The 27,542-nt window shown below is 55.3% G+C and overlaps 1 protein-coding gene across 9 annotated transcripts in view; it reads right to left on the bottom strand.

Moving 5' to 3' along the window:
* MYO15B (myosin XVB) overlaps window positions 1-21,510 on the bottom strand; it is a 38,630-nt gene extending 17,120 nt beyond the window's left edge. For 2 of the 9 annotated variants that reach the window (XM_033182189.1, XM_033182190.1), the window contains exons 1-21: window positions 18,743-21,504; window positions 18,294-18,357; window positions 17,967-18,076; window positions 17,737-17,811; window positions 17,273-17,384; window positions 16,906-17,009; window positions 16,685-16,748; window positions 16,446-16,559; window positions 16,153-16,314; window positions 13,768-13,881; window positions 13,595-13,653; window positions 13,382-13,514; window positions 11,753-11,848; window positions 11,409-11,540; window positions 6,886-7,011; window positions 5,853-5,930; window positions 5,504-5,619; window positions 5,372-5,417; window positions 5,137-5,261; window positions 3,185-3,302; window positions 2,770-2,927 (exon numbers count right to left, since the gene is read on the bottom strand). In XM_033182189.1, the coding sequence (XP_033038080.1) occupies window positions 2,770-2,927; window positions 3,185-3,302; window positions 5,137-5,261; window positions 5,372-5,417; window positions 5,504-5,619; window positions 5,853-5,930; window positions 6,886-7,011; window positions 11,409-11,540; window positions 11,753-11,848; window positions 13,382-13,514; window positions 13,595-13,653; window positions 13,768-13,881; window positions 16,153-16,314; window positions 16,446-16,559; window positions 16,685-16,748; window positions 16,906-17,009; window positions 17,273-17,384; window positions 17,737-17,811; window positions 17,967-18,076; window positions 18,294-18,357; window positions 18,743-20,931 (4,295 nt within the window). In that variant the 5' untranslated portion in view covers window positions 20,932-21,504. Of the gene's footprint in view, window positions 1-2,769; window positions 2,928-3,184; window positions 3,303-5,136; window positions 5,262-5,371; window positions 5,418-5,503; window positions 5,620-5,852; window positions 5,931-6,885; window positions 7,012-11,408; window positions 11,541-11,752; window positions 11,849-13,381; window positions 13,515-13,594; window positions 13,654-13,767; window positions 13,882-16,152; window positions 16,315-16,445; window positions 16,560-16,684; window positions 16,749-16,905; window positions 17,010-17,272; window positions 17,385-17,736; window positions 17,812-17,966; window positions 18,077-18,293; window positions 18,358-18,600; window positions 18,664-18,742 lie in introns of those variants that run through there. The other 7 variants (XR_004430448.1, XR_004430447.1, XM_033182192.1 and 4 more) reach the window with 7 other exon arrangements.
* Window positions 21,511-27,542: the final 6,032 nt, after the last annotated feature.

Here is a 27,542-nt window from a genome sequence, read left to right as displayed (position 1 = left end):
GGATCACTTGAGGTCAGGAGTTTAAGACCAGCCTGGCCAACATGGCAAAACCCTGTCTCTACTAAAAATACAAAAATTACAGCACACCTGTAATCCCAGCTCCTCAGGAGGCTGAGGCATGAGAATTGCTTGAACCTGGGAGGCAGAGATTCAAGTGAGCCTAGATTGCGCCATTGTGCTCCAGGCTGGGTGACAGCAAGACTCAGTCAGGAAGGAATGAAGGAAGGGAGGAAGGGAGGGAGAAAGAAAGAAAGAGGAAGAAAGAGAAAGAAAAGAAAAGAGAAAAAGAAAGAGAAAGAAAAAAGAAAGAAAGAAAGAGAAAGAAAAAGAAAAAGAAAAAAGGAAGGAAGGAAGGAAAGAGAGAGAGAGAGGAGGAGGGAGGAGAGAGGGAGGGAGGGAGGAGAACAAGTAAATTGAGAGACTGTTTAGCCTGAGGGATTAAGATCTGACTTTGACTCTGGGCCTAGACTACCTGGGTTCAGATCAGTTCCCCGTATGCACACTGACCAAAAAAAAAAAAATCATTTCTGGCCGGGCACAGTGGCTCAAGCCTGTAATCCCAGCACTTTGGGAGGCCGAGATGGGCGGATCACGAGGTCAGGAGATCGAGACCATCCTGGCTAACACGGTGAAACCCCATCTCTACTAAAAATACAAAAAATTAGCCGAGCGAGATGGCGGGCGCCTGTAGTCCCAGTTACTCGGGAGGCTGAGGCAGAAGAATGGCGCGAACCCGGGAGGCGGAGCTTGCAGTGAGCTGAGATCCGGCCACTGCACTCCAGCCTGGGCGATAGAGCGAGACTCCATCTCAGAAAAAAAAAAAAAAAAATCATTTCCCTTAGCTGGCATGGTAGCTCATGCCTGTAGTCTCAGCACTGTAGGAGGCTGAGGAAGGGGAATTGCTTGAGACCAGGAGTTCAAGACCAGCCTGGGCAACATAGCAAGACCTCATCTCTAGAAAAAAGATTTTTAAAATTAGCCAGGCATGATGGCGTGTCCTTGTAGTTCTAGCTACTTGGGAGGCTGAGTAAGATCTATGATTGGGTCACTGCTCTTTAGCCTGGGTGACAGAGCCAGACCCTGTCTTGTAAAAAAAAAAAAAAAAAAAAAGCAGAACTATTAAAAAGTAACATCATTGGCCGGATGCAGTGGCTCATATACCTGTAATCCCTGTACCTTGGGAGGCTGAAGTGGGAGGATCACTTGAGACCAGGAGCTAGAGACCAGCCTGGCCAACATGGTGAAACCCCGTCTCTACAAAAACTCAAAAAAGGCCAGGCGTGGTGGCTCACGCCTATAATCCCAGCACTTTGGGAGGCCGAGACCGGCGGATCACGAGGTCAGGAGATCGAGACCATCCTGGTTAACACGGTGAAACCCCATCTCTACTAAAAAAAAAGAAAAAAAAATTAAAAAAACTAGCCGGGTGAAGTGGCGGGTGCCTGTAGTCCCAGCTACTCAGGAGGCTGAGGCAGGAGAATGGCATGAACCCGGGAGGCGGAGCTTGCAGTGAGCTGAGATCCGGCCACTGCACTCCAGCCTGGGCGATAGAGCGAGACTCCATCTCAGAAAAAAAAAAAAAAAAAATCATTTCCCTTAGCTTGGCATGGTAGCTCATGCCTGTAGTCTCAGCACTGTAGGAGGCTGAGGAAGGGGAATTGCTTGAGACCAGGAGTTCAAGACCAGCCTGGGCAACATAGCAAGACCTCATCTCTAGAAAAAAGATTTTTAAAATTAGCCAGGCATGATGGCGTGTCCTTGTAGTTCTAGCTACTTGGGAGGCTGAGTAAGATCTATGATTGGGTCACTGCTCTTTAGCCTGGGTGACAGAGCCAGACCCTGTCTTGTAAAAAAAAAAAAAAAAAAAGCAGAACTTATTAAAAAGTAACATCATTGGCCGGATGCAGTGGCTCATATACCTGTAATCCCTGTACCTGGGAGGCTGAAGTGGGAGGATCACTTGAGACCAGGAGCTAGAGACCAGCCTGGCCAACATGGTGAAACCCCGTCTCTACAAAAACTCAAAAAAGGCCAGGCGTGGTGGCTCACGCCTATAATCCCAGCACTTTGGGAGGCCGAGACCGGCGGATCACGAGGTCAGGAGATCGAGACCATCCTGGTTAACACGGTGAAACCCCATCTCTACTAAAAAAAAAGAAAAAAAAATTAAAAAAACTAGCCGGGTGAAGTGGCGGGTGCCTGTAGTCCCAGCTACTCAGGAGGCTGAGGCAGGAGAATGGCATGAACCCGGGAGGCAGAGCTTGCAGTGAGCTGAGATCTGGCCACTGCACTCTAGCCTGGGCGACAGAGCGAGACTCCGTCTCAAAGAAAAGAAAAAAAAAAAAATCTCAGCTACTTGGGAGGCTTGAAGCCGGGAGGCAGAGGTTGCAGTGAGCTGAGATTGTGCCATTGCACTCCAGCCAGGGCAACAAGAGCAAAACTCCATCTCAAAAAAAAAGAAAAGAAAAGAAAAAAGATTGTTCCCACAGTGTGGAAAACAGACTAGAAAAGAGAATGATAAAGGAGTCAGGACCATAGGTTCAGGTGGCCTCAGCAGGTAATGAGTTTCTCGTGACTGGGGTATTCAAGCAGAGGCTGCATGGGTATGGGGGGAATGCCGTCAAGGACAGTCACATGCCGATGGGATGGCACTGGGGCAGGATGACTTGCCTTGAGGCACTATGTTTCCCCAACCCTGCCCCACCACCTGGAGGATGAGCCCACAGCCTCACCCCACCCACTTCAGCCCTGGCTCCAGTGCTTGCAGACCTGGCCTGGAACCCACGCATGCGAGCCTGCATCCGGGGCAGGACGCGCTGGTGGGAGATGCAGGTGTGGAAGCTACGGTGCAAGTTGACTAGGGCCTGGGAGCGCTGCTGGTCCCGGAGCTCCTCCAGCCGCTGCCAGCCCTGCTCCTGCAGCAGGACCTGTGGGCAGAGGTGCAGGCTGTAGGCAGGAGCCAGGTGCCAGCCCCGCCTGCTCTCCTTCTCTGGTCTCAGCCTCTTCCCTTCCAGCCAAACCATTTCTTCTTCTGGGGTGCTGGGGCCAGCCTGCCGCCCAGTCCTTCTGTCTCCCACCACTTGGATGGATCCCCAAATCCTGGGTTTGTCCCTTTGGGCCCAGAATGCATCTCTCCTTTCCCATTCATGCTGCCCTCTGCACACAGGGATATACACACACCCACCTTGGTGGCTCCGAGGTGACAGAGAGCTGATTCGGCCCCCAGCACCTGGCTCAGGATGGAACCACACTTCTCCCGGTCAGAGAGGTCTTCCTGCCCTTCCGACCCCAGGGCCTGGAACCTGCTCCAAGGATGAAGCTGAGGTCAGAACAGCCAGAACCTCCTTTTACACTTTTTTTTTTTTTTTTTGAGACAGAGTTTCGCTCTTGTTGCCCAGGCTGGAGTGCAATGGTGCGATCTCGGCTCACCACAACCTCCACCTCCCAGGTTCAAGTGATTCTCCTGCCTCAGCTTCCTGAGTAGCTGGGATTACTGGCATGTGCCACCATGCCCGGCTAATTTTGTATTTTTGGTAGAGATGGGGTTTCTCCATATTGGTCAGGCTGGTCTTGATCTCCCGATCTCAGGTGATCTGCCTGCCTCGGCATCCCAAATTTCCGGGATTACAGGCGTGAGCCACCGTGCCCAGTCCTTTCACACTTGCTGTGCGACACCCTGAGTCCCTTGGTATTTATTCAATTTCTAGATCTTTAAAAAAATTGGAAGGTGCCTGCTCTATGCCAGGTGCTCAGCTGGGCACCGAGACAGTGCAGTGAACTTGGGCAGGGAGGGCCTCTGTGCTGGAGCTCAGGGGGAAACCAGGTGAACACGGTGTGCCCAGGAGGCATGAGGGCTGGTTCTGGGCCACGGGAGCAACAGGAATGTGGTTCCCAAGGCCTTAGTCTCCTTGCCACCCAACACAGTGGGTCTCAAGACAAGTTTGTGGGAAGGAGGGAGGGATGTGGAAGGGAGGGAGGGGTGTGGAAGGGAGGGAGGGGCATGACAGGAAGGGGTGGATGGGGGAGTGTTGAAGGACACTTCACAGGTCCAGATCATGGTACCAGTTTGGCTCAATGGACACTCAGTAGTTAGTCCGTACCAAGCAAGCACTCTGCAGGTTCTGGGGACACGTGGGTGACAGTCTGTGGTCACGGGATGCCACAGTGCATCCGGGAATGGCACAGATCAGCAGACCTGGTCTGTGCTGGGTGGAGAGTTGTACCTCGAGGTTCCTCTCACCCAGCTTCCAGGCTCAGGACTTCTTGTTGGAGGTGACAATTGCCGTAGCTGGTAGGTTTCCAGATGGCAGAGACTGAACATGCTCCGCCCTGGAGCCTCTCAGGGTCTGACTCAAGGCTGGGCACACCCATCCCTACTGCCTGCCTTCGGCTCAGTCCCCCAACCAGGCCATCCTCATTGCCAAGGCCATCACAGGCTAAGGACGTCCGCAGAGCCCTGGGGAGAAGCTGCTCCTAGCAACTGCCCCTCCCTTCTGGGCAGCCGCCAGCCCAGCTTGGCTGGAATCAACGAGAAGTGACTCCACCTGCCCACTCTGTCCCTGTCCTTGGGGGAAACTCCAGCCCTTCAGAGGATTCCCAAGAGGTCATCCAGTCAATAGCCAAAGGCCAGATAGGCAAACAACAAAACGGACAATGTCACCAGCTTTTCTCGAGGTTTCTGAACTCCGGGAACAAAGCCGCCTCCGGGATTTCTGGCAGCTCCGTGTGCCACCCCGCCCCTCCTGCCCTTTTGAAAAGCTCTTTTCTCACTCCGTCCCCCCTCCCATCTCACTGCTTCAGCCTGCATTTCCTGGACAGCTGCTGTGGGTACTAGACTGTGAGCCCCGCCCAGGGCAGGTACTGCTCCACCTCATCTCTGGTGCCGGGGCGTCAGCACAGGAAAGGTTTGCAGAGAGGAGGAGAAATGATGAAGGCATGGAGGGATGGTGAATGGTAGAAGAGAGCGAGATGGAGAGAGAGAGAAAGAGGATGAGAGGACGAGGAGATACAGGGAGGGTTGGGTGCTAGGCCCAGTCCTGGGCAAAGTGAGTCCACCTCCAATCGGAAGGACCCCCAGGGTTGCCGGTCACTCCCGGGGCCTCCTTGTCAGTCCTGCCCTGAGGTGCTGGGCCCCACCTGGCCAGGAAGGCCTCAAAGGGCACACGCACGGGGAAGTTGGCACTGCGGGTGCCCACGGCCTCCAGTATGGCTGCCTGGTGCAGTTGCTCTGTCACATGTCCCACGTCAAAGAGGCCTGGAAGCTGTGGCCACAAGACAGAGCCAAAGACAGCTGGAATCAAGGGGCCTGGAGCTGTGGGGAGGCAGGTGCAGGGCGGGGGAGGGCCCTGAGGCCAGTTGCTGGGGAGCTCACCTTTCCAGGGTTAGGGTTGAGGCATTGGATGAAATAGACATGGCTCCTGATGAGGGAAAGGGGGGTCACTTGGGCACAGACCAGCGCCCCATATAACTCCCCGGGGTCTGGTGTGGCTGCCGCTGTTCTCACCTGCCCAGCCGGGCTATGAGGTCCCCCAGGGCCTGCTGGAAGCGAGAGGCCAGTGTGGGTCTGCCTCGCCCTCCCCTGGACTGGGGCTCTGCCTCCTGGAACAGGCTGCCCACCAGCTGTGGGAGTGAAGAGCTGAGCCAGCTGGCTGCTGGGGCCTGCCCATCCACCCTGCAGCCCAGGAGAGCCAGAATGGGCCAGCCCTCAGCATCCAGACCCTGGCAAGCTCAGCCCTGGCAAGGGTGCCGCAGGCTTGAGGGCCAACCCTTGGGCAAGAGCACCCAGGGGGAAAAAGACAGAATTGGGGGACAGAGTATGGAGCAGGTGGGGACCTAGAAGGGCAGATGGGCACCTGGAGCTGGCTCTGGCCAAGCATCTCCACCACGGCAGGGTCCAGCTGATCCCGGTTTCTGTGTAAAAACTTGTGAACCTGCAAGAGACCATACAGGTGGGGAGGGAAGTGGAGAAAGGGAGGGGAGCAGGAACCAAGGAGGGGAGGCTGGGTATGGAGGAGAAGAATCCACCCCCTCCCCAAGTGACCTGAAAGGCTGCCTTGGTGATTTTCCAGTCCTTTAGCTAGCCATGGAATGTCACTGGACTTCCCATTCCACTCCATGGAAAGGTTCAGTCCCCAGCAATACCACGCTCTCCCAACTGGGGCTTTAACCTATGCTAGTCAATAGGTTCACTAGACAAGAACGTTGCCTGTCTCTCCATGTTAAAACTTTTTTGATCTACATTTTTCTAGCTTTCTTGAACTCCTTGTATTTCTTTTTTGGGGGGCAACTCCTGGGTAGTTTGTAGTTTTTCTTCTCCAAGCAAAGTGTGCCATCTCCTTCAGGGAGAACTGATTCTCCCTATTGTCCTTCCCTTTGTTCCAGCCCCCACTCCCCCATCCCCAGTGCCTCTCCTCCTGGGGTAGGCATGCGTGCAGCTTCTTGGTAGGCATAGAACTCAGAAGGGGGAAGGGAGGTTCATTTAGTGAGCACCTACCATGTGCCAGGCACCTGCCAGGCCATCTCCACATTAGTACATCTAACCCTCACAGCAATGCCAGAGCTTAGGTCTCCATGCCCATTTCACAGGTGAGGAAATGGAGGCTCAGAAGGTGAAGTAAACTGCCAAGGTCATCAGGTCCCATGCTTGTGCTCTGCCCACTTGTCTGGAGGGCCCCAAGGCTTCCACTCCCTGACCCCATAATTGTCACCTAGAACTCAGTAAACCACGCTCAGAACTGGGCAGGGCCCATGGCTCAGGTAGGGGCAGGTGTCCAAGCCTTGCAAGGGGCCTCCCCACACCCACTCCTCTCCGCTGTTGGGTGACTCAGCATGGGAGGGGACACTGCCCTCGCTGATTCACCCTGGTCTGTCCCTGAGGCCAGGTACCTGGTAGGTGACAGTCCCTGCATAATGCTGCACGGTGAACACGGGGAGGGGCAGCCGGGGCTTGGCATAGCTGGGGTGGTCACCATGGTGATAGTGGCTCTTCTGGAGAAAGGTGTGGTCCGTGGCCTAGGAGAGGAGCGACGCGCTCCCTTCACGCCTCTGCACAAGCTGTCCTTGCCTGGATGGTGCCCTCTCCCGGTGAGCACGAGTACTGCCTACACTGACTATAAGGATAGGTTTGGCTACCCTTATAGTAGCTTTGGAGGCTGAAGTGGTCGGATCATTTGAAGTTAGGGGTTTGAGATCAGCCTGGGCAACATAGTGAGATCCTGTCTCTACAAAAAATTTAAAAATTGGGCCAGGCACGGTGGCTCACGCATGTAATCCCAGCACTTTGGGAGGCCGAGGCAGGCAGATCACAAGGTCAGGAGTTTGAGACCAGCCTGGTCAACATAGTGAAACTCCATCTCTACTAAAAATACAAAAAAATTAACTGGGCATGGTGGCAGGCGCCTGTAAATCCCAGCCACTCAGGTGACTGAGGTAGGAGAAGCAATTGAACCCGGGAGGTGGAGGTTGCAGTGACCCGAGATGGTGCCATTGCACTCCAGCCCGGGCGACAGTGCGAGACTCAACTCAAAAAAAAAAAAAAAAAAAAAAAAAAGAATTAGCTGGGTGGGGCAGGCGTGGTGGCTCATGCCTGTAATCCCAGCACTTTGGGAGGTCAAGGCAGGTGGATGACCTGAGGTGAGGAGTTCATGACCAGCGTGGCCAACGTAGTGAAACCCCGTCTCTACTAAAAATACAAAAAAATTAGCTGGGCATGGTAGCTTATGCCTGTAATCCCAGCTACTCAGGAGTCTGAGGCAGGAGAATCGTTTGAACCTGGGAGGTGGAGGTTGCAGTGAACCGAGACCGCACCATTGCACTCCAGCCTGGGCAACAAGAACCAAACTCCGTCTCAAAAAAAGAAGAGAAAAGAAAAAAGTAAAATTAGCTGGGAGGAAGGAATGATTGAGACCGGGAGCTTGAGGCTGCAGTGAGCTATGGTGGTGTCGCTGCACTCCAGCCTGGGTGAGAGTAAGACCCCATTTCTAAAATAAATAAATAAATAAGTACAAAAAAAAAAAGAAAAGAAAAGAGGCCGGGCGCATTGGCTCACGCCTGTAATCCCAGCACTTTGGGAGGCCGAGGCGGGCGGATCACGAGATCAGGAAATCGAGACCATCCTGGCTAACATGGTGAAACCCCGTCTCTATGAAAAATACAAAAAAACGGCCGGGCGCGGTGGCTCAAGCCTGTAATCCCAGCACTTTGGGAGGCCGAGACGGGTGGATCACAAGGTCAGGAGATCGAGACCACCCTGGCTAATACGGTGAAACCCCGTCTCTACTAAAGAATACAAAAAACTAGCCGGGCGACGAGGCGGGCGCCTGTAGTCCCAGCTACTTGGGAGGCTGAGGCAGGAGAATGGCGTAAACCCGGAGGGGGAGCTTGCAGTGAGCTGAGATCCGGCCACTGCACTCCAGCCTGGGCGACAGAGCCAGACTCCGTCTCAAAAAAAAAAAAAAAATTAGACGAGCATGGTGGCGGGTGCCTGTAGTCCCAGCTACTTGGGAGGCTGAGGCAAGAGAATGGCGTGAACGCGGGAGGCGGAGCTTGCAGTGAGCCGAGATCATGCCACTGCACTCCAGCCTGGGCAACAGCGAGACTCGGTCTCAACAACAACAACAAAAAATCACCTTCAAAAAGTAACTCAGTTGGGAATGACAGTAAGAGTCAGTTAAAACACACATACACAAACACACACAGTAACTCAAGGGCAGGTGCAGTAGCTCAGGCCTGTAATCCCAGCACTTTGAGAGGCAAAGGTGGGAGGATTGCTTATGCCCAGAAGGTTGAAAACAGCCTGGGCAACGTAGCGAGACTCCACCTCTATTTTTTAAAATATAAAAATAAAACTAAAAAGTGGCTTGGTTGGACGTTATTTTACTGAGCTAGTGAACATAAAATAGCAAGTGCATGGGGGGACTTGCCTAATGTTACGTAAATGAGAACTTGAGTTTAGGGTAACAATTCCAGGCTCAGCACCCACCTCAGACTCAGAAAATGGTACATGTCACATAAGATAGACCTAAGTGATATTGCTGAGCCTTGGAAAACCATGCTGGAGGATTCCAAAAGTGGTGGGACCTCAAAGACACTCATGACAAGTTTTAACAAAATGTTATGAAATGTGAACTGGGAGAAACATCATTTATAAATTAACATGCTCTTAATTATTTACTACAAGATTTTACATATGTATAAGTATTAATAAATGAACATTATATATTATATATTAATGTGACCTGCTATATTATACATGAAGACATGTATTACATTAATATGACAGGGATCAATGAACTATTAAAATAACATATTTCACGACTTTACCATTATTTTTCACCTTTCATTTTCTTTTTTTTTTTTTTTTTTGAGACCCGGAGTCTCGCTCTGTCGCCCAGGCTCATGCCATTCTCCTGCCTCAGCCTTCCCAGTAGCTGGGACTACAGGCGCCCACCACTATGCCCGGCTAATTTTTTGTTTTTTGTTTTTTTTGAGACAGAGTCTCACTCTGTTGCCCAGGCTGGAGTGCAGTGGCGCGACCTCGGCTAATTGCAACCTCCACCTCCCAGGTTCATGCCATTCTCCTGTCTCAGCCTCCCAAGTAGCTGGGACCACAGGTGCCCGCCACCACGCCTGGCTAATTTTTTGTATTTTTTTTTTTTTTTTTTTTTTTTTTTTTTTTTTTTTTTTTTTGAGACGGAGTCTTGCTCTAGCCGGGGCTGGAGTGCAGTGGCCGGATCTCAGCTCACTGCAAGCTCCGCCTCCCGGGTTTACGCCATTCTCCTGCCTCAGCCTCCGGAGTAGCTGGGACTACAGGCGCTCGCCACCTCGCCCGGCTAGTTTTTTGTATTTTTTAGTAGAGACGGGGTTTCACCGTGTTAGCCAGGATGGTCTCGATCTCCTGACCTCGTGATCCACCCGTCTCGGCCTCCCAAAGTGCTGGGATTACAGGCTTGAGCCACCGCGCCCGGCCAATTTTTTGTATTTTTTAGTACAGACGGGGTTTCACCATGTTAGCCAGGATGGTCTCGATCTCCTGACCTCGTGATCTGCCCGCCTCAGCCTCCCAAAGTGCTGGGATTACAGGCGTGACTGCAACCTCTGCCTCCCGGGTTCACGTAATTCTCCTGCCTCAGCCTCCTGCGCCTGGCTCACCTTTCATTCTCAACCACTAATTGGGAAAATGTGGGAGGGTCGCCCCGTGTTCAGGATCTGTGGAAGTTATATTGAGCTTCCACAGAAACCCCTGCACCACATTCCAGCCACAGCTCCTAGAGGTTCATGACCCCCCAGCTCTCCCTGTCCCACAAACCCACCCACAGAACTGCGCAGGGGTGATTTTGTATTTGGCTCTGCGTGCTTTTTTTATATATACACATAATTAATTATTTTTTTTGAAACAAGGTCTCACTCTGTCACCCAGGCTGGAGTGTAGTGGCATGAGCATGGCTCACTGCATCCTTGACTTCCTGGGCTCAAGCCATCCATCCACCTCAGCCTCCCAAGTAGCTCTAACTATAGGCTCGCACCACCACACCAGGCTGATTTTTATATTTTCTGTAGAGACAGGGTTTTGTCATGTTGGTCTCAAACTCGTGGGCTCAAGGGATTCACCCACCTTGGCCTCCCAAAGTTCTGGGATTACACGCGTGAGCCACCGAGCTTGGCCAAGGCCTGTTTTTTAAAATTAACATTTATCTCCTGCTGCACTGCAGGCTGTAAGAAGGGAGAGACTGGGTCTAATTTTGTTCACTTTTTATCCTTAGCACAGTTCCTGGCACAGTTATTCATTCATTCATTATTTCCTTAACACCTGCTGCAAATAGAGCTCAAACCTTTCAGACAGGCACCCACCCTTGTGGAGCCCAGTCTAGTGTGGGAAGGAGTCAGTGAATGAATGGACGCTGTGACTGCATGTGGATGCGCGCTAAAACGTGAAACAGGGACGAGCCTGCTATTTAAGTCTGAGCAGGCAGGAGGCAGTCAGGAAGCTTCTGTGGAATGGGGGGCATGATGCCCTGGGGCTTGTCCCGGACTGCTCAGAAGCCTCAGTAGCCACCTGGCCACAATTGTGAGGGACCCGCAGAGGCCCTTCATGAGCCCCGTGCAGTCCCCACCACCTTGCCCATCGGGCACTATTGTCCCCCTTCTGTGGCAAGTACACGAGGAACCTCAGAGGACAGATGTCATGGTCAAGATCACCCGAGACAAGATGTGAATCCAGCTCTGCGGGAGCCCAGGGTTCTTCCCCTTCACTGCTGTTGTCCCAGGCTGTGCTGAGGAACTGTGGGCAGGGTCTCTGGATCCCATAACCAGGTCCCCTCTGGGAGGCTCTGCCAGCTATAGCCTGGACACCCAGGGCCACCACTCCTTCTTCCCGACACTGGATGGGGGGTCACCACCCTGGGCCTCACCTGGGACAGCCTTGTCTGGGCATCCAGGATACTCAGGAGGCTGTGGGGCTGGTCTACCAGGAGGTCCAGGCAGGACTCCCTCGGAGGCTGACGGACAGGCACCCACGACAGCAATTCCCGCCGACACTCCTCCTGGGAATAGCCGGCATTTGGCCATTTCACAGGAGCAGGGATAACCCTCCTATCTTATGGAATAGTACATTGAGGCTCAGAAGACTGAGACGCCTCATGGAAAGGGGTCTTCCAGGCAGAGCTCTCAGTTCCTGAATTTCCTTCACCAAGGATGGCTTCTGCCTGGGCAATGCCTAAGCGGCACCTGACACGTTCACGCCCAATCCCCTTACCTCTTCCTGCGCCAGCAGCATCTGGCTGGAGAAGAGCTGCAGGCGCTCGCTGGCGAGGTTGTTGCACAGTTGCTCCAGGCCATTCACCCGCAGGGCCTGGGGGCATGCGGCAGTGAGGTGGGCACATGGGGCTGGCAGGGGCCAGCACACAGGCCTGCGCCCTTCCCACCACCCCAGAGGCTTCCTTCATTCTGGCCAGGGCGCAGGGATGAGTAATGCCCAGGGCTGGTGCTGTGTAGCCAACAGGCTCATGTCCAAAGGCTCCAGCACAGCACATGGGCTACCTCAGCCCCGCCTAGCCCAGCCACAGGTCCCTCTAGTTGCCCACACCCCTGCCCTCTGCTGCAGCACTCCTGCGAGCCTTCAGGCCTCCTGTCACGGCCATCCTGTGGCTTGGAAGGCACCTTTCCCTACTAACTAGCAGGCTGGCTATCAGAGTCCCGCATCCTCATGAGCAGGACTCCAGGCTGCTGCCTCCAGGAAGCCTTCCAGGCTTTCTCCTATAGGGACTACAGGTGCCTTCCTCTGTGCTCCCTCAGCACTCTCCTAGGAAGCTTCATGCAGCTTTGTGCACCCTTGAAACACACACACAGGAGCTGGGCTGCACACACAGGCCACCGTCACCACCAGCCTCAGGGAGGGCACGGTCACAAGGACACACTAGAGTGTGGGACAGAACAGGGGGCCATGAATAGTGCCCGTCCAGAGACTGAGGGCAGGGGCCACCTCCTCTCCCTCCAGCCCCCTCCTGGCTGTCCCGAGGCGGCAGAATCCTCTGTAAAGGGATGTAGAGTCTCTGCCAACTCAGACAGATGGGGGACTCTCCCTCTTCCCTTTCCTCCTAGCGTGTGGGAAGTGGGGTTGCGGGCGGGCCCACCCTGGGGCCTCTGTCTTCCACTGCCTTTGAGGCTCCTGTGTCTCTGCAAGGCCAGGGAGGACAGTCCATGCTGAAGGCAGGACCGGCCAGAGTGGGACAGAACAGCTGCCCCGGAGCACACAGCTCTCTCATGGACCATCTCTATTAAGCCTCTGAAAGTCACCAGGTAGGTCCTGCTGGGATTTCTACTTTATAGATGGGAATGCTGGACCTCAGAGAGGTTCATTCACTTGCCCAAGGCCACACAGCTAGTGAGTGGCAGGACCACTCCGAACCTCTGCTCTGTCTGCTGCACTAAGCAACTCCTCCCAGCAGGAGGACAGCACGGGCCAGGCTGGGGCTTGTGGTGGGTTCTAGCCATCCCAGAGAAGCCAAGAGCGCTCCCAGCCCAGGCTGCCCAGCCCAACACCAGAGAAGGGAGCAGAGGCCATGCTTGGATGAACGTGGGTGTGGGGCGGGGGGCACTGTCCTCTGGAGGTGAATGGAAGCAAGAACTCCAAGGTGCGCAGCCAGTCGGAGTCCTCAAAAGACTCTAAATCTCCAGAGGCAGCCCTGCTCCTTTTCCTCTCCATCCCTGCACCCCACCCCAGCAGGCTCAGCCCAGCAGATGCAGAAGGAGCCCTGAAGGCGCCCTGCCAGACAGGCAAGCACCTCTCGAGCATCCCCAGGGAGAGCTGGAGCTGTGGGGGTCCCAGAAATCCATCAGAATTATATGCGTGCCCCCTTTCCTGGGCCCCACCCCAAGGGGTGACCTCAAAGCCGTAGGCATCCACGACAGTGATGGTGCCAGTGCTGCCTCCCTCCCCTGGTGGTGCCAGCCGTGCATTGGTCCGCCTCAGAAGCCGGTGGAAGAGGCGCGAATACAGGGCCTTGGCCAGGGCGTCCCTGTAGGCATGGCGGGAGGGTGAGCCACGTAGAGCCGTGCCCCGGGCCCTGCTCTGACTCTCACCCGTCTCTAGGGTCACCTGGCATCAATGGCGCCTTCCACAGGCAGGGATCGTGAGACCTGGCCATAGGGCGTCTCCTGGAGGGCAGAGGAGGCACAGCTAGTATGTCAGGCCCGCAGCTCTCAAGGTGCTCTCAAGGTGCCTGCGGGTCGGCCAGGCCAGGCCCCTCTCCCCAGGACCCTTGGGCTCACCGTGACCCTCTTGGTGACAGCCCCCTCCAGGCACTCTGGTGGTACCCGCAGCAGCCGGGCTGTTGTGTGGATCTCCGCCCAGCTAGACACAGCAGCCACCTCCTGGGACTCCCGCTACACAGAGAGGGAGGGACAGGGAGAGCTCTGCTTCAGGAATGCACACACTCCCCAGGCAGGGCAGGCCAGGCTTTGCCCGGCAAGTGGCCCTGTCACCCAAAGGGGAGATATGTCACATGAGGAGATCTGGGCCGTTAGGAGCCAGGCTGTGGTTCTCAGGGCCCTGAGTTTGAGTCCTACTTTCCCGCTTCGCTGGCAGACCGCTCTGGCCAGGCTCCTTCCTTCCTGCACTCCCATGGCCTCACTGCTAAAGGCGAAGCAGTAACCTTTGCTAGAGGGTTGTCTCACAAACTAAATTAGAAAACAAATGCAAAGTGATCTACACAGTGCTGGGTACATAATAGCTGCTTGTTCACTTCTTTTTTTTTTTTTTTTTTTTTGAGACAGAGTCTTGCTCTGTCGCCCAGGCTGGAGTGCAGTGGCCGGATCTCAGCTCACTGCAAGCTCCGCCTCCCGGGTTTACGCCATTCTTTCGCCTCAGCCTCCCGAGTAGCTGGGACTACAGGCGCCCGCCATCTCGCCCGGCTAATTTTTGTATTTTTTTAGTAGAGATGGGGTTTCACCGTGTTAGCCAGGATGGTCTCGATCTCCTGACCTCGTGATCCGCCCATCTCGGCCTCCCAAAGTGCTGGGATTACAGGCTTGAGCCACCGCGCCCGGCCCACTTCTTTTTTTTTTTTTTTTTTTTTGAGACAGGGTCTCACTCTGTCACCCAGGCTTGAGTGCAGTGGCACGATCACAGCTCACCGCAGCCTCCACCTCCCGGGTTCAGGTAATTCTTCCATCTCAGCCTCCCCAGTAACTGGGATTACAGGCGCATGCCACCATGCCCTGCTAATCTTTTTTTTTTTTCTTCCAAGACCGAGTCTCACTCTTGATGCTCAGGCTGGAACGCAATGGCGCGATCTCGGCTCACTGCAACCTCCGCCTCCCACGTTCAAGCAATTCTCCTGCCTCAGCCTCCCAAGTAGCTGGAATTATAGGCATGTGCCACCACGGCCGATTAATTTTGTATTTTTAGCAGAGATAGGGTTTCACCATATTGCTCAGGCTGGTCTCAAACTCCCGACCTCAAGTGATCTGCCCATCTCGAACTCCCAATGTGCTGGGATTACAGGCATGAGCCACCACGTCCGGTCTGATTTTTTTTTTTTTTTTGAGATGGAGTCTTGCTCTGTCACCCAGGCTGGAGTGCAGTGGCACGATCTTGGGTCACTGCCATCTCCGCCTCCCTGGTTCAAGTAATTCTCCTGCCTCAGCTTCCCTAAGTAGCTGGGACTACAGGCAAGTGCCACCACACCCAGCTAATTTTTGTATTTTTAGTAGAGACAGGGTTTCAGCATATTGGCCAGGCTGGTCTCGAACTCCTGACTTCAAGTGATCTGCCCACCTTGGCCTCCCAAAGTGCTGGGATTATAGGTATGAGCCACTGTGCCTGGCCTAATCTTTTGATATTTTTTGTAGAGACAAGGTTTTGCCATGTTGCCCAGGCTGCTCTAGAATTCCTGAGCTCAAGTGATCCACCCACCTCGGCCTCCCAAAGTGCCAGGATTACAGGCGTGAGCCACCACGGCCAGCTTTTTTTTTTTTTTTTTTTTAAAATAGAGATGGGGGCCGGGCGCAGTGGCTCAAGCCTGTAATCCCAGCACTTTGGGAGGCCGAGACAGGTGGATCACGAGGTCAGGAGATCGAGACCATCCTGGCTAACATGGTGAAACCCCGTCTCTACTAAAAATACAAAAACTAGCCGGGCGAGGTGGCGGGCGCCTGTAGTCCCAGCTACTTGGGAGGCTGAGGCAGGAGAATGGCGTAAACCCGGGAGGTGGAGCTTGCAGTGAGCTGAGATCCAGCCACTGCACTCCAGTCCGGGAGACAAAGCGAGACTCCGCCTCAAAAAAAAAAATAAATAAATAAATAAATAGAGATGGGGTCTCTCTATGTTGCCTAGGCTGGTCTCAAACTCCTGGCTTCACACGATCCTCCTGCCTTGGCCTGCCAAAGTGCTGGGATCACAGGAGTGACCCACCATGCCTGACCATAGCTGTTCATCTAATGCCATCTTAGGGGTGGCAGCTTAGAGGCACAGACATCGGGAGAGTGGAGAAGCTCTAGGTCTCAGCTTTCTCATCTACACAGTGGGGCTCTACCTGCTTTTCAGGGCAGCCCAGCGCTCTGTAGTCTCCTACACACAAGCATTTGGCGTCATTACCGCTGCCCTGATTCTGCAGACCTAGCACCCTGGATGGCCCCTGCCCACGGGAAGCCCACCTCTGAGGACGAGAAGCAGATGTTGCCCAGCTGCAGGACGGCGGCCAGCACAGCCCAGATGGCATTCAACTCCTCCGGGCACAAGCCCAGCCCCTGCAGTGCCTTCACCAGCCCCTCAAAGTCCTGGGCATCCTCCTTGCCTTGGAGCCTGCAAGCCTGGCCCTGTAGGGCACAGCAGGGGTGAGGGGGCGGGGCCTGCCACCCCATAGCCTCCTGCTACTTCTCAGACCCCTGAACCAAGATCCTCCTCTGGGCAGGACTTCTCCCCACCGCACCACAAGGGCTCCCCATACCTGGTTGAGGTAGTAGTAAGTCTCCGGTCCCTGCAGGGAGAGCCGCTCCCGCTCTATGGAGTCCAGCCCTGCCAGCAGCTCGTAAAAAACATGGAAGCTCCGCTCAGCCTGGGCCTTGGGGGCAGGACTGGCTTAAGGGCTCAGTGCCCTAGGGACTCAAAGGCCACACCCTCACAGTGGCACCCTCTGCCCTTCCTACTCTGGGAACTGGGGAGGGTGGATAGAAGGGCCGCCCTTACCTGAAACACCACCCTGGAGGTCTCAAGTAGATAATGAGACACAGAGGCTCCCACAACGACCCCTCTGTGGGCACAGAAGATGGGTGTGAGTGCCCAGGATGCAGACCACCCAGGGGCCCCGTGCACAAGAAGCCCTACCAGGGTCTGGACCCCAGGGAAGCAGCCCAAGGACCCAGCAAGGGTAAGTGATTGTAGGTGCCCCCTGTAACCCTGCCACTCACTGCTGTAGGTAGAGGCAGAAGACCTGGCCGAAGCGGCTGGCATTGGCATTGAGGATGGTCTTGGCATGGCCAAAGCTGTTGAGTATGGGCAGCACATCCTCCACCTGTACAAGGAGGGCTCTTTAAGCATCCCTGGGCAGCAGTAGCCCCCACCAGCAGGCATCCCAGCTAGGGGCAGGTCCAGGGAGGCGTCAGTCCCATCAGAAAGGGCAGTGCCTTCAGCTGACCCCAGGAGACGCCAGAGGCCTGGAGACCACCCATCTCCTGGCTGAAAGGAGAAAGATAATCCCTCAGACATGGTCAGCTGTCCCTGGAGGGAGACAGAGGGCCAGCTCGGCCCATGAGGTGCCTCCAGCCTGGCCCTCACCTGACACCCTCGGTTCCCCGTCTGATCCTGCTCCAGTCTGCTTAGGAATTGCACGATCTTTTTGGAGGCTTCTGTCTTCCCTGAGCCACTGTGCCCACTGCAGCGAGAGGAGCTAAGGATGTGTTGGTTGGTAGGGTCTCCTGGGAGGGGCACGTAGGACCACCCCACTGAACCCAGGAAGTGGGATGTGCCACCCAGAAGTGACAGCTAGCCTGGAGAGACCCTCAGAAATGTGGAAAGATAGTCCCAGGGCATGGACAGACCCAACAGAAAGAAAAGTCCCCAAGATGCCACATTCCAGGGGCTCATGCAATGATTTTAGCTGGGAGCTCGGCTCTGTGGAGTCCAGAACTGTAGCCCAGCAATGGAGCAGACCAGTGGCTTCCAGGGAAGACCTCAGGCCCCACCCCATCAAGCCTCAGCGTGGCCCGTGGGTTCAGCCATGCAGGTTGGCCACCACTCACCGCAGGAGGATGCATGTGTCCTGCCCAGTATGCTGAGCCAGGTCATAGGCTGATGCCACGATGGCAAAGATGTGTCTGAGGGAGATGAGAAGGTTGCCAGACATGGGGACCTGGGACCCTCCGAGGTGTAGCAGAGGTACTCACAGGCCCTGGGACCTCAGTCAAGGGGACATGCAGGGACTGGGCTGCCTGGCAGGTGAGCAGAGGGTCAGTGGGGCAGAGTCACATACGGGGTAGTGCTGAGGGCCTTCCCGGGATGGTAGCTTGCTCGGACCTCAGGTGAGAAGAGAGGCAAGGGCCGGTGGGGGTTCAAAACAAGCAAGAGGGGCCCCCCAAAAGTCTGGGGAGGAAAACAAGCTGTCATCAGAGTGTGGAGGGAGCAGGGGGAATGTAAACAGAGCCCAGCCCCCCAGTCCTGCTCTGCAGGGCTCCAGAGAGGGTTCAGCGCCCAGCCCGGGGAGGAAAAGGAAAGAGAACCTCCAGGGGTGCTGGGGAGCCCTCTGTCCCCAGAGGAAAGGGGATCCCGGCCCACTGTCCCTCCCCGTGGCTCCCCATACATAGATTCGGCCCAGGTGAAATCTCTTCTTGAGGCACAGCAGCACAGAGCTGTCACACATCAGCCTGTGGGGACAACAGGGTGGAGGGATGACAAATTGTGGCTGCAGGACGTTGTGAGTTAGTTCTGCTACCCACTACAGGGACACTTCGGGCAAGTCATTCAACCTCCCAGAGCCTGATCCATAAAATGAGGGCTGGGCTGTCAAGTAATGGGGAGGCTACAAGTAGGGCTGGCGCTAACCCAGAAGGAAGCTTTGTACTAATTAGAAAGGCAGTCCTGGGGAGGTAGCATCTGTCGCCCCTCACCTGCCCCTTCTTGCCAGGAGGGTTCAAGCCCATCCTTCTAAGGATTCAATAAGGGTCTACACGCAATTCACAAAGATGAGGGCAGGGTGGCTATGAGGAGCTGTGAGCCGGGGATGGCAGCTTTGGCACCGAGCCCGCTCACCGCAGGCGGGCCAGGTCCTCCATGTCTTCTAGGCCGTCTCCGAGGCTCCTGCCCTCGCCACCCGGGAAGGGCGGCACCTCCAGGCCCGGCCCAAGGCTTAGCTCCAGGTCTCTCTCCAGCACCGCCTCGTCCTCATCCTCGGGTTCCCACCGCTCCCTCAGCGACCCGCGGAGGCCCGGGTCTCCCTCCTGCTGCAGGCGGGTCTCCAGGGCGAGTCGGGGCAGCAGCACGGCGACGCCAAGCCTAGGACCCTTGCGGGGACCGGAGCCCTGCGCCCAGTGCACCAGGGGCTCGTCGTCCAGGGTCTCCGACTCCGTCTCACTGCTGGAGCCGCTCTCGTCGAGCGAGGGCCCGTCGGGGGCAGGCGGGGCGAGGAGGGAGCCGCGACGAAGCCCGGACACCCCTTCCCCACTCGCCCTGCGCCCCTCACTGTGCCCCCCTGCCCCTGCACGAGGCCAACCTCGGCCTTCCCCCGTGGGGGCATCTGTGGACGCTTCTTCAGAGCTGGGGCTGCTCGACGCCCGCCCTGCCTTGTGGATCCTGGGGAACACGACTGCGAACCTGGGATCTGGAGTCCCGTCCTCCTGATCGAAAGGGTCGTCGGGGACTGGGCTTGTCTGGACCTGCGGGGGGCGCGAGAGGACGCCAGGAGGAGCCCTCGGCCTACCCCCCAGCCCTGCTAAGCCGGCCAGGCGCAACGCTACACGGTGCCGCAGTCCGTACTCAGGGCACCGCCCCTCGTCTGCTCTCTCGCCGCCCCGCCCCTCGTCCGCTCTCTCGCGGTCCCGCCCCTCGTCCGCTCTCTCGCGGCCCCGCCCCTCGTCCTCTTTCCCGCGGCACCGCCCCTCGTCCCCTCGCTTGTGGCCCCGCCCTTCATCCGCTGTCCCGCGGCCCCGCTCCTCGCTTCCTCTCCCGTGACCCAGCCCGTCGTCCGCTTTCCCGCGGCCCCGCCCCTCGAACGCTTTTCCGCGGCCCCACCCCTCGCTCGCCCGTGGCCCCGCCCCCTGCCCCTTGCCCTCTGGCGGCCGAGGCCGCAGCCGAAGCCGCCGCCGCAGCCAGCGCAAGAGGCCCAGGGCTCGCGCTACATTTAGGAGCCGCTCCTTGAGGCCAGCGCGGCTGGGGCCCACGGCCTGGGAAGTGGCTCCTGGCGGGGACCTCGCGAAGAGCCTGCGGACCACCAGGAGGGCCGCCAGCGGGGCTGGGTCCTCCGGCCCCGCTCCCGCTGGGGCTCCTGCTTCGCCCTCCCCTGCCGCCGCTGGCACCCGCCCCGCCGCCTTTCCAACCGGGTGGCGCGGATCCCGGGCCGTCAAAGCCTGCATTGTTTCTGGCTTGGTGCCCCGCTGCGCCCGGTTGTCGCTCGCGTCCTGGGCCGGCTCGGTGTCCCGAGGAGCCCCCGAGCTGCCCTCGAAGGTCCTGGAGGCCATAGCTGCCCGGGTGCCCCGTCCAGGTCCGGTCTCCAGCAGACTCGAGTCGGAGTCCCCAGCGGAATGCTCGCTGGCTCCAAGAGGCCCCGTCCCCGACGACCTTTCCCGGCCCCAGGAATCTGCGCGGGGCCAGTCGCTGTCCAGGCCGTCGCTGCTTGGCTCCAGCGCTGACTCCGGCCCGGTTTTTGTCCCTTCCGAGCCCGTGACTGTAGGCTCCAGGGTGGGCCGCAGCTCCCGGGCTCCGCCGCGCTGGCTGCCGCTCTCCTGGGCCTCGCGGGCTTCGCTGTCCGGACAGGAGCTGCCTCCGTTCCCACCCGACGTGTCCCCATCGAGGCTCCGGGGCGCCCGGCGGCCTCGCTGAGCCGAGGGCCCCCGATCTTTCCCCTTCCTCCTACGGCGGCCGCCCCGCCCTTCTCCTCGGGAGAGGCTGCCTTCCAGGCGCCCCCTGCGGCCGCCCCTGGGCCCGCGTCCCTGACGCCGAGCGCTGCCTTGCCTCTCCTGGGCCTCTGGGGGCGACCCAGCCCCTGGGCGTCTGCAGCCGCCGTTCTCCTCTGCGGTGGGCTTCCTGCGGCCACCAGCGGTCCCCTGGCCCCCGGCGGTGGCGGGCTCGGCGGCCGGTCTCGCCCTGACCGCCTGGCCGCGATCGGATCGTCGTTCCTGACTGGGCGCGCCGTCCGCGCTTGCCGACCCCGACTCCTGCTCCCCTGAGGCCGGCCTCCCGGGCCTCGCCAGGCGCTGGGGCGTTTTGCCCTGGTTCCTGCCCATGGCTGGCCCGGAGGAAACGGGCTTCGCGACGCCCGGGTCCTCGCCCCTCCCTGGGGATCTGCCCGACCGCGGTGACCCTCTGTGCAGTGTACTACCTCGGCTCTGCTCTCGCAGGGGCTACAGGCTCCTCCTACTCCCCAGGGTGCCCGCCTTACAGGACCATCAATAATGCAGAAGGCGGCGGGTCCTGACCCCCTCGGCCAACAATGGAGCAGAGGCTCCCAGGAAACAGGAGACGCTGCAGCTGCGGACAGGGCAACCGTGCCACCAGGAGGCGCTGCCAGCCAGGCCAGCCTGGCACCGTGCCAGATTGAGGGGGACCCATGCTCCACTCCCACTTCAGTGCTTGCCCAGCAGGGAAGGGCCCAGAGAACCTGTCTGGACCTCTTCCTTCTGGGGGTTCCAGGGGTCTGTGACCAGGCCCACCCTGGCACATGGCAGCACTCCATGAGTCGTTAGGGTTTTTGTTCTTTTCAATCGTGGAATAAATACAATTTACCGAAAAGTGGATAAACCATAAATGTACATCTTGAACTGGTGTAAAACATGCCTGTCTACATCCTTGGAGTTATGGAACAGAACCACACCCCATAAATTCCTGATTGCCCCAATGTGTGTGTTTTTAAAATACCTATTTTTAAAACAGGTAATACATTCACATCATTCAAACATCCAAGCATCACGAGATAAAAGTCTCCCATTCCTGACCCTCAGCGTACTCAGTGTTCCCCTGAGGTTACCCATTTCTATATTTCCTTGCAAAACTTTCCATGCTGGCCAGGAGTGGTGGCTCACGTCTGTAATCCTAGCACTTTGGGAGGCCGAGGTGGGCAGATCACGAGGTCAGAAGATCGAGACCATCCTGGCTAACACAGTGAAACCCCGTCTCTACTAAAAATACAAAAAAATTAGCAGGGTGTGGTGGTGGGTGCCTGTAGTCCCAGCTACTATGGAGAGACTGAGGCAGAAGAATGCCGTGAACCCAGGAGGCAGAGCTTACAGTAAGCTGAGATCACACCACTGCACTCCAGCCTGGGCAACAGAGCAAGCTCTGTCTCAAAAAAAAAAAAAAAAAAAAACCTTTCCATGCAGAGAAAAGCAAATATATTTTTCCCATTTAGCATACGTGGCAGCTTATGTAGCTCAGGGGTCTCCACTTTGCCTTTTTCACTTAACGATGTAACCTGGTGATTTCATAATAATACCATAAAAAGCCAGCATGCCTTCCTCCCTTCTCTCCTCCCTCTCTTCCTTGCAAATAAATGCACCATGGTTGAACCAATTCCTTATTGATAGGTTTTTATATCTAAAGTGGATCCTGACCAAGCGAGGTGGCTCACACCTGTAATCCCAGCACTTTGGGAGGCCGAGGTAGGTGGATCACCTGATGTCAGCAGTTCAAGATCAGCCTGGCCAACATGGTGACACCCCATCTCTACTAAAAATACAAAAATTAGCTAGGTGTGGTAGCTCATGCCTGTAACCCCAGCTACTCAGGAGGCTGAGGCAAGAGAATCGCTTGAACCCAGGAGGCAGAGATTGCAGTGAGCTGAGATTGTTCCACCCTACTCCAGCCTAGGTGACAGAGCAAGATTTCCTCTCAAAAAAAAAAAAAAAAGTAGATCCTGCCTTCGTCTCATCTTTTGCTTAAGTTACAGCCAATATTGGAATAGAATTTCGCCAGCATCTGCGTAGAATCAACTATGAGTAGAATTGCTGCACCATAGGGCACATGCATTTGCAATTTTGAGGTTTCCAAATTTTTCTCCACAAAGGTTGTGCCGATTTATATTACCACCACCACAACTGGGGAGACCACCATTCTTTTCCAACACTCTGAAACATGACAAAATTTCAGTGCCGCTTTGAAGAAATAAGATCTAGTGTTCAATAGATCAGTAGGATGACTATAGATAACATTAATCCATTGTACATTTCCAAGTAGCTAGAAGAGAACTCTTGGGAGAAAAGCTGAGTTTTGGGAGAGAAGCTGAGACAGGGCTTGCATGTCTGCTAGACTTGAGCTCCTTGCTTCTAGCACTCCCATTATCTCAAGTAGCCATATGTTTCTTGTTCACTTGATACACTGTTTCCTTTCAACCCCCACATCCTCACCACCGGTTTCTTTATTTGAGCACCAATAAATAGCCTGGGCTCCCAGAGGTAAGAGGCCTTTGCAGCCTCCACAATCGCGATGGCCCCCTGGTCCCACTTTCTCTCTCAAACTGTCTTTTTCTCATTCCTTTGACTCTGATGGACTTTGTGACTCCCATGACCTGGTGTTGGGTCTGATCACCCCAACAGAAAATGATTCAAATATTCCTAGTATTAAAAAAAGAAAAATAGCCAGGTGTGGTGGCTCACGCCTATAATCCCAGCACTTTGGGAGGTCAAGAGATAGAGACCATCCTGGCTAACATGATGAAACCCTGTCTCTACTAAAAATACAAAACATTAGCTGGGCATGTTGGCAGGTGCCCGTAGTCCCAGCTACTCAGGAGGCTGAGACAGGAGAATGGCGTGAACCTGGGAGGCAGAGCTTGCAGTGAGCCGAGATCGCACCACTGCACTCCAGCCTGGGCGACAGTGGAGACTCAGCCTAAAAAAAAAAAGAAAGAAAAGAAAAATAACGTGACAGATACCCCAATTTTGATTATATGAATATATCAAATTATCACATGTACCCTCCAAATAAGTACATCTAATATGTATCAATAAAAAATAATTTTAAAAAATAAAATAAAGGCTGGGTATGGTGGCTCACGCTTGTAATCCCAGCACTTTGGGAGGCCAAGACTGGCGGATCACGAGGTCAGGAGATTGAGACAATCCTGGCTAACATGGTGAAACCCCGTTTCTACTAAAAATACAAAAAAATTAGTCGGGCGTAGTGGTGGGCACCTGTAGTCCCAGCTACTTGGGAGGCTGAGGCAGGAGAATGGTGTGAACCCAGGAGGTGGAGCTTGCAATGAGCTGAGATCATGCCACTGCACTCCAGCCTGGGCAACTGAGCGAGACTCCAAAAAATAAAAAATAAAAATAAAATAAATAAATTAATTAAATAAAAATAGACCGGGTGCGGTTGCTCATGCCTGTAATCCCAGCACTTTGGGAGGCTGAGGCGGGCGGATCACGAGGTCAGGAGATGGAGACCATCCTGGCTAACAGGGTGAAACCCTGTCTCTATTAAAAATACGAAAATTAGCCGGGTGTGGTGGTGGGTGCCTATAGTCCCAGTTACTCAGGAGGCTAAGGCAGGAGAATGGCGTGAACCTGGAAGGCAGAGCTTACAGTGAGCCAAGATTGCACCACTGCACTCCAGCCTGGGCAATAGAGCAAGACTCCATCCCCCCAAAAATTAATTAATTAATTAAAATAAAATAAAAATAAACTCAGTGCCTCTTTAAGTTCATTTCTCTGTGAAAATAAGCAGCTCTCCTGCTCTTAGAGCCACTTTGCTTCCTTTTCTGAGACCACTCTTTTCTCATCCTTCCCCATCTCTCTATTCAGTGTGAGCAGGTCTGTTTCTTTTTTGAGACGGAGTCTCGCTCTGTTGCCCAGGCTGGAGTGCAGTGGCGCGATCTCGGCTCACTGCAACCTCTACCTCCCAGGTTCAAGTGATCCTCCCACCTCAGCCTATAACTGGGATTACAGGCGTGCACCACCATGCCCTGCTAGTTTTGTATGTTTAGTAGAGACGGGGTTTCACCATGTTGCCCAGGCTGGTCTTGAAGGCCTGGCCTCAAGTGATCTGCCCAACTTGGCCTCCCAAAGTGGTGGGATTACAGGTGTGACCCACCTCGCCCGGTCAGGACTGTTTCTTGATGATTAGACTGTTAAACCTGGGCAGGATTTGTGCGGCTACTTGAGGGCTTTGGGGCCAGGCAGCTGTGCAGGGGCAGGTTCAGGGGACCCACGATGGAATCAGATGAGTCATCCAGGTGAGGCCTGTGACCTGCCCCACAGGGACCTCCATACCCCCATGTCCCCGCTGACCGGCTTGCTGTGGCCTTTCCTCACCAGGAGCAGCACCCAGCACGGAGCAGGGGAGGTGACATTCCAGACTGCGGCACTTTCCCTCAGAACGCTCTTGTCAGCCCACACCTGCCTTACGCCCATCTCTCTGCATACCTCCTAGAACCAGTCTCAGACCTCGTTGTAGCTGTTGCCAGCACCCACATTGCCTGAGAGGGCTGTTCACAGCCCAGAGGCCTGGTTTGAGCAACAAGTTGACAGTGATCTGGCCTTTGCAGTCTACATGCTCAAGGAGGCAGCCTTCTGGAGAGGGAGGCAGCTGTTCCAAGGACTACGAGCTCACGGGTAACCTCAGCCTGTAGATGTCTGCAAGCTGTACTCCCCCACTGCCAGCTGTGCTGGGGCAAAGGACAATGATATTCTGAGCACTCGTTTCTCCTGCAAGAAGCAGAACAGGGGTGAGGTATTCACCCGGCGGATTAGTACATAGCATTGAGAACTGTCTACAGCTGTCAGCAACAACATGGATAATCTTGCAAGCATAGTGGTGAGTGAAGGAAGCCAGGCATGAAAGAGTATCCACTGCATTCTATTTACATAAAGTACAAAAACAGGCAAAGTGGGGCCGGGCACGGTGGCTCAAGCCTGTAATCCCAGCACTTTGGGAGGCCGAGACGGGCGGATCACGAGGTCAGGAGATCAAGACCATCCTGGCTAACACAGTGAAACCCCGTCTCTACTAAAAAATACAAAAAAACTAGCCGGGCGAGGTGGCGGGCGCCTGTAGTCCCAGCTACTCGGGAGGCTGAGGCAGGAGAATGGCGTGAACCCGGGAGGTGGAGCTTGCAGTGAGCAGAGATCCGGCCACTGCACTCCAGCCTGGGAGGCAGAGCAAGACTCCGTCTCAAAAAAAAAAAAAAAAAAAAAAACAGGCAAAGTGATCTACAGAGTGGTCCCCCCAGGGTCAGTAGTGACTCAAAGGGGACACAAAGGAAGCTCTGAGGTATGGGTGATGCTGTTTGTTCAGTTTGTGGGGATTTGCTGAGTCTTCTATGACTTGTGCACTGTTGGTTTGTATATTTTTTTTTCTTTTGAGACGGAGTCTTGCTCTGTTGCCCAGGCTGGAGTGCAGTGGTGCAATCTCGGCTCGCTGCAACCTCCACCTCCTGGGTTCAAGCAATTCTCCTACCTCAGCCTCCTAAGCAGCTAGGAATACAGGTGCACACCACCACGCCCGGCTAATTTTGCATTTTTAGTAGAGATGGGGTTTCACCATGTAGGCTAGGCTGTTCTCAAACTCCTGACCTTGTGATCTACCCACCTTGGCCTCCCAAAGTGCTGGACTACAGGCATGAGCTACCATGCCCAGCCTGATTTGTATCTTATAGCACAGATAACACAGTGGGCTGGGCATGGTGGCTCACAAATGTAATCTCAGCACTTTGAGAGGCTGAGGATTACTTGATCCGGGAGTTCCAGACCATCCAGAGCAACAGAGCAAGACCCCGTGTCTACAAAAAATTTTCAAAAATTAGCTGGAGGCCAGGCGCAGTGGCTCATGTCTGTAATCCCAGCACTTGGGAGACCGAGGTGGGTGGATCACTTGAGGTCAGGAGTTCGAGACCGGCCTGGCCAACATGGTAAAACCCCATCTCTATTAAAAATACAAAAATTAGCCGGGTGTGGTGGCTCATGCCTGTAATCCCAGCTGTAGGGTCCAGCCCCACAGTGTCGGTGGGTTTTACTCCCCGTGTGCAGAAACGAGGGATTATAGAAATAAAGACACAAGACAAAGAGATAAAAGAAAAGCCAAGTGGACCTGGGCGACCACTACCACCAAGACGTGCAGACCGGTAGTGGCCCCGAATGCCAGGCTGCACTGTTATTTATTGGATACAAGGCAAAAGGGGCAGGGTAAGGAGTGTGAGCCATCTCCAATGATTGACAAGGTCATGTGAGTCACATGTCCACTGCACAGGGGGCCCTTTCCTGCCTGGCAGCTGAGGCGGACAGAGAGAGGGAGACAGAGAGACAGCTTATGCCATTATTTCTGCATATCAGCGACTTTTAGTACTCTCGCTAATTTTGCTACTTTTTTTTTTTTTTTTTTTTTGAGATGGAGTCTCGCTCTGTCGCCCGGGCTGGAGTGCAGTGGCCGGATCTCAGCTCACTGCAAGCTCCGCCTCCCGGGTTTACGCCATTCTCCTGCCTCAGCCTCCCCAGTAGCTGGGACTACAGGCGCCCGCCACCTCGCCCGGCTAGTTTTTTGTTATTTTTTAGTAGAGACGGGGTTTCACCGTGTTAGCCAGGATGGTCTCGATCTCCTGACCTCGTGATTCGCCCGTCTCGGCCTCCCAAAGTGCTGGGATTACAGGCTTGAGCCACCGCGCCCGGCCTTTGCTACTGTTATCTAAAAGACAGAGCCAGGTGTACAGGACGAACATGAAAGCGGACCAGGAGCGTGACCACTGAAGCACAGCATCACAGGGAGACGGCTAGGCCTTTAGATAACTGTGGGTGGGTAGGCCGGGCGCAGTGGCTCAAGCCTGTAATCCCAGAGCTTTGGGAGGCCGAGACGGGCGGATCACGAGGTCAGGAGATCGAGACCATCCTGGCTAACATGGTGAAACCCTGTC

This window comes from Trachypithecus francoisi, unplaced genomic scaffold, assembly GCF_009764315.1.
Source record: "Trachypithecus francoisi isolate TF-2019V2 unplaced genomic scaffold, Tfra_2.0 Lachesis_group20, whole genome shotgun sequence".
NCBI lineage: Eukaryota > Metazoa > Chordata > Mammalia > Primates > Cercopithecidae > Trachypithecus > Trachypithecus francoisi.
Note: the sequence above shows the minus strand (reverse complement) of the source record. Positions and strands in the feature narration are given on the sequence as shown.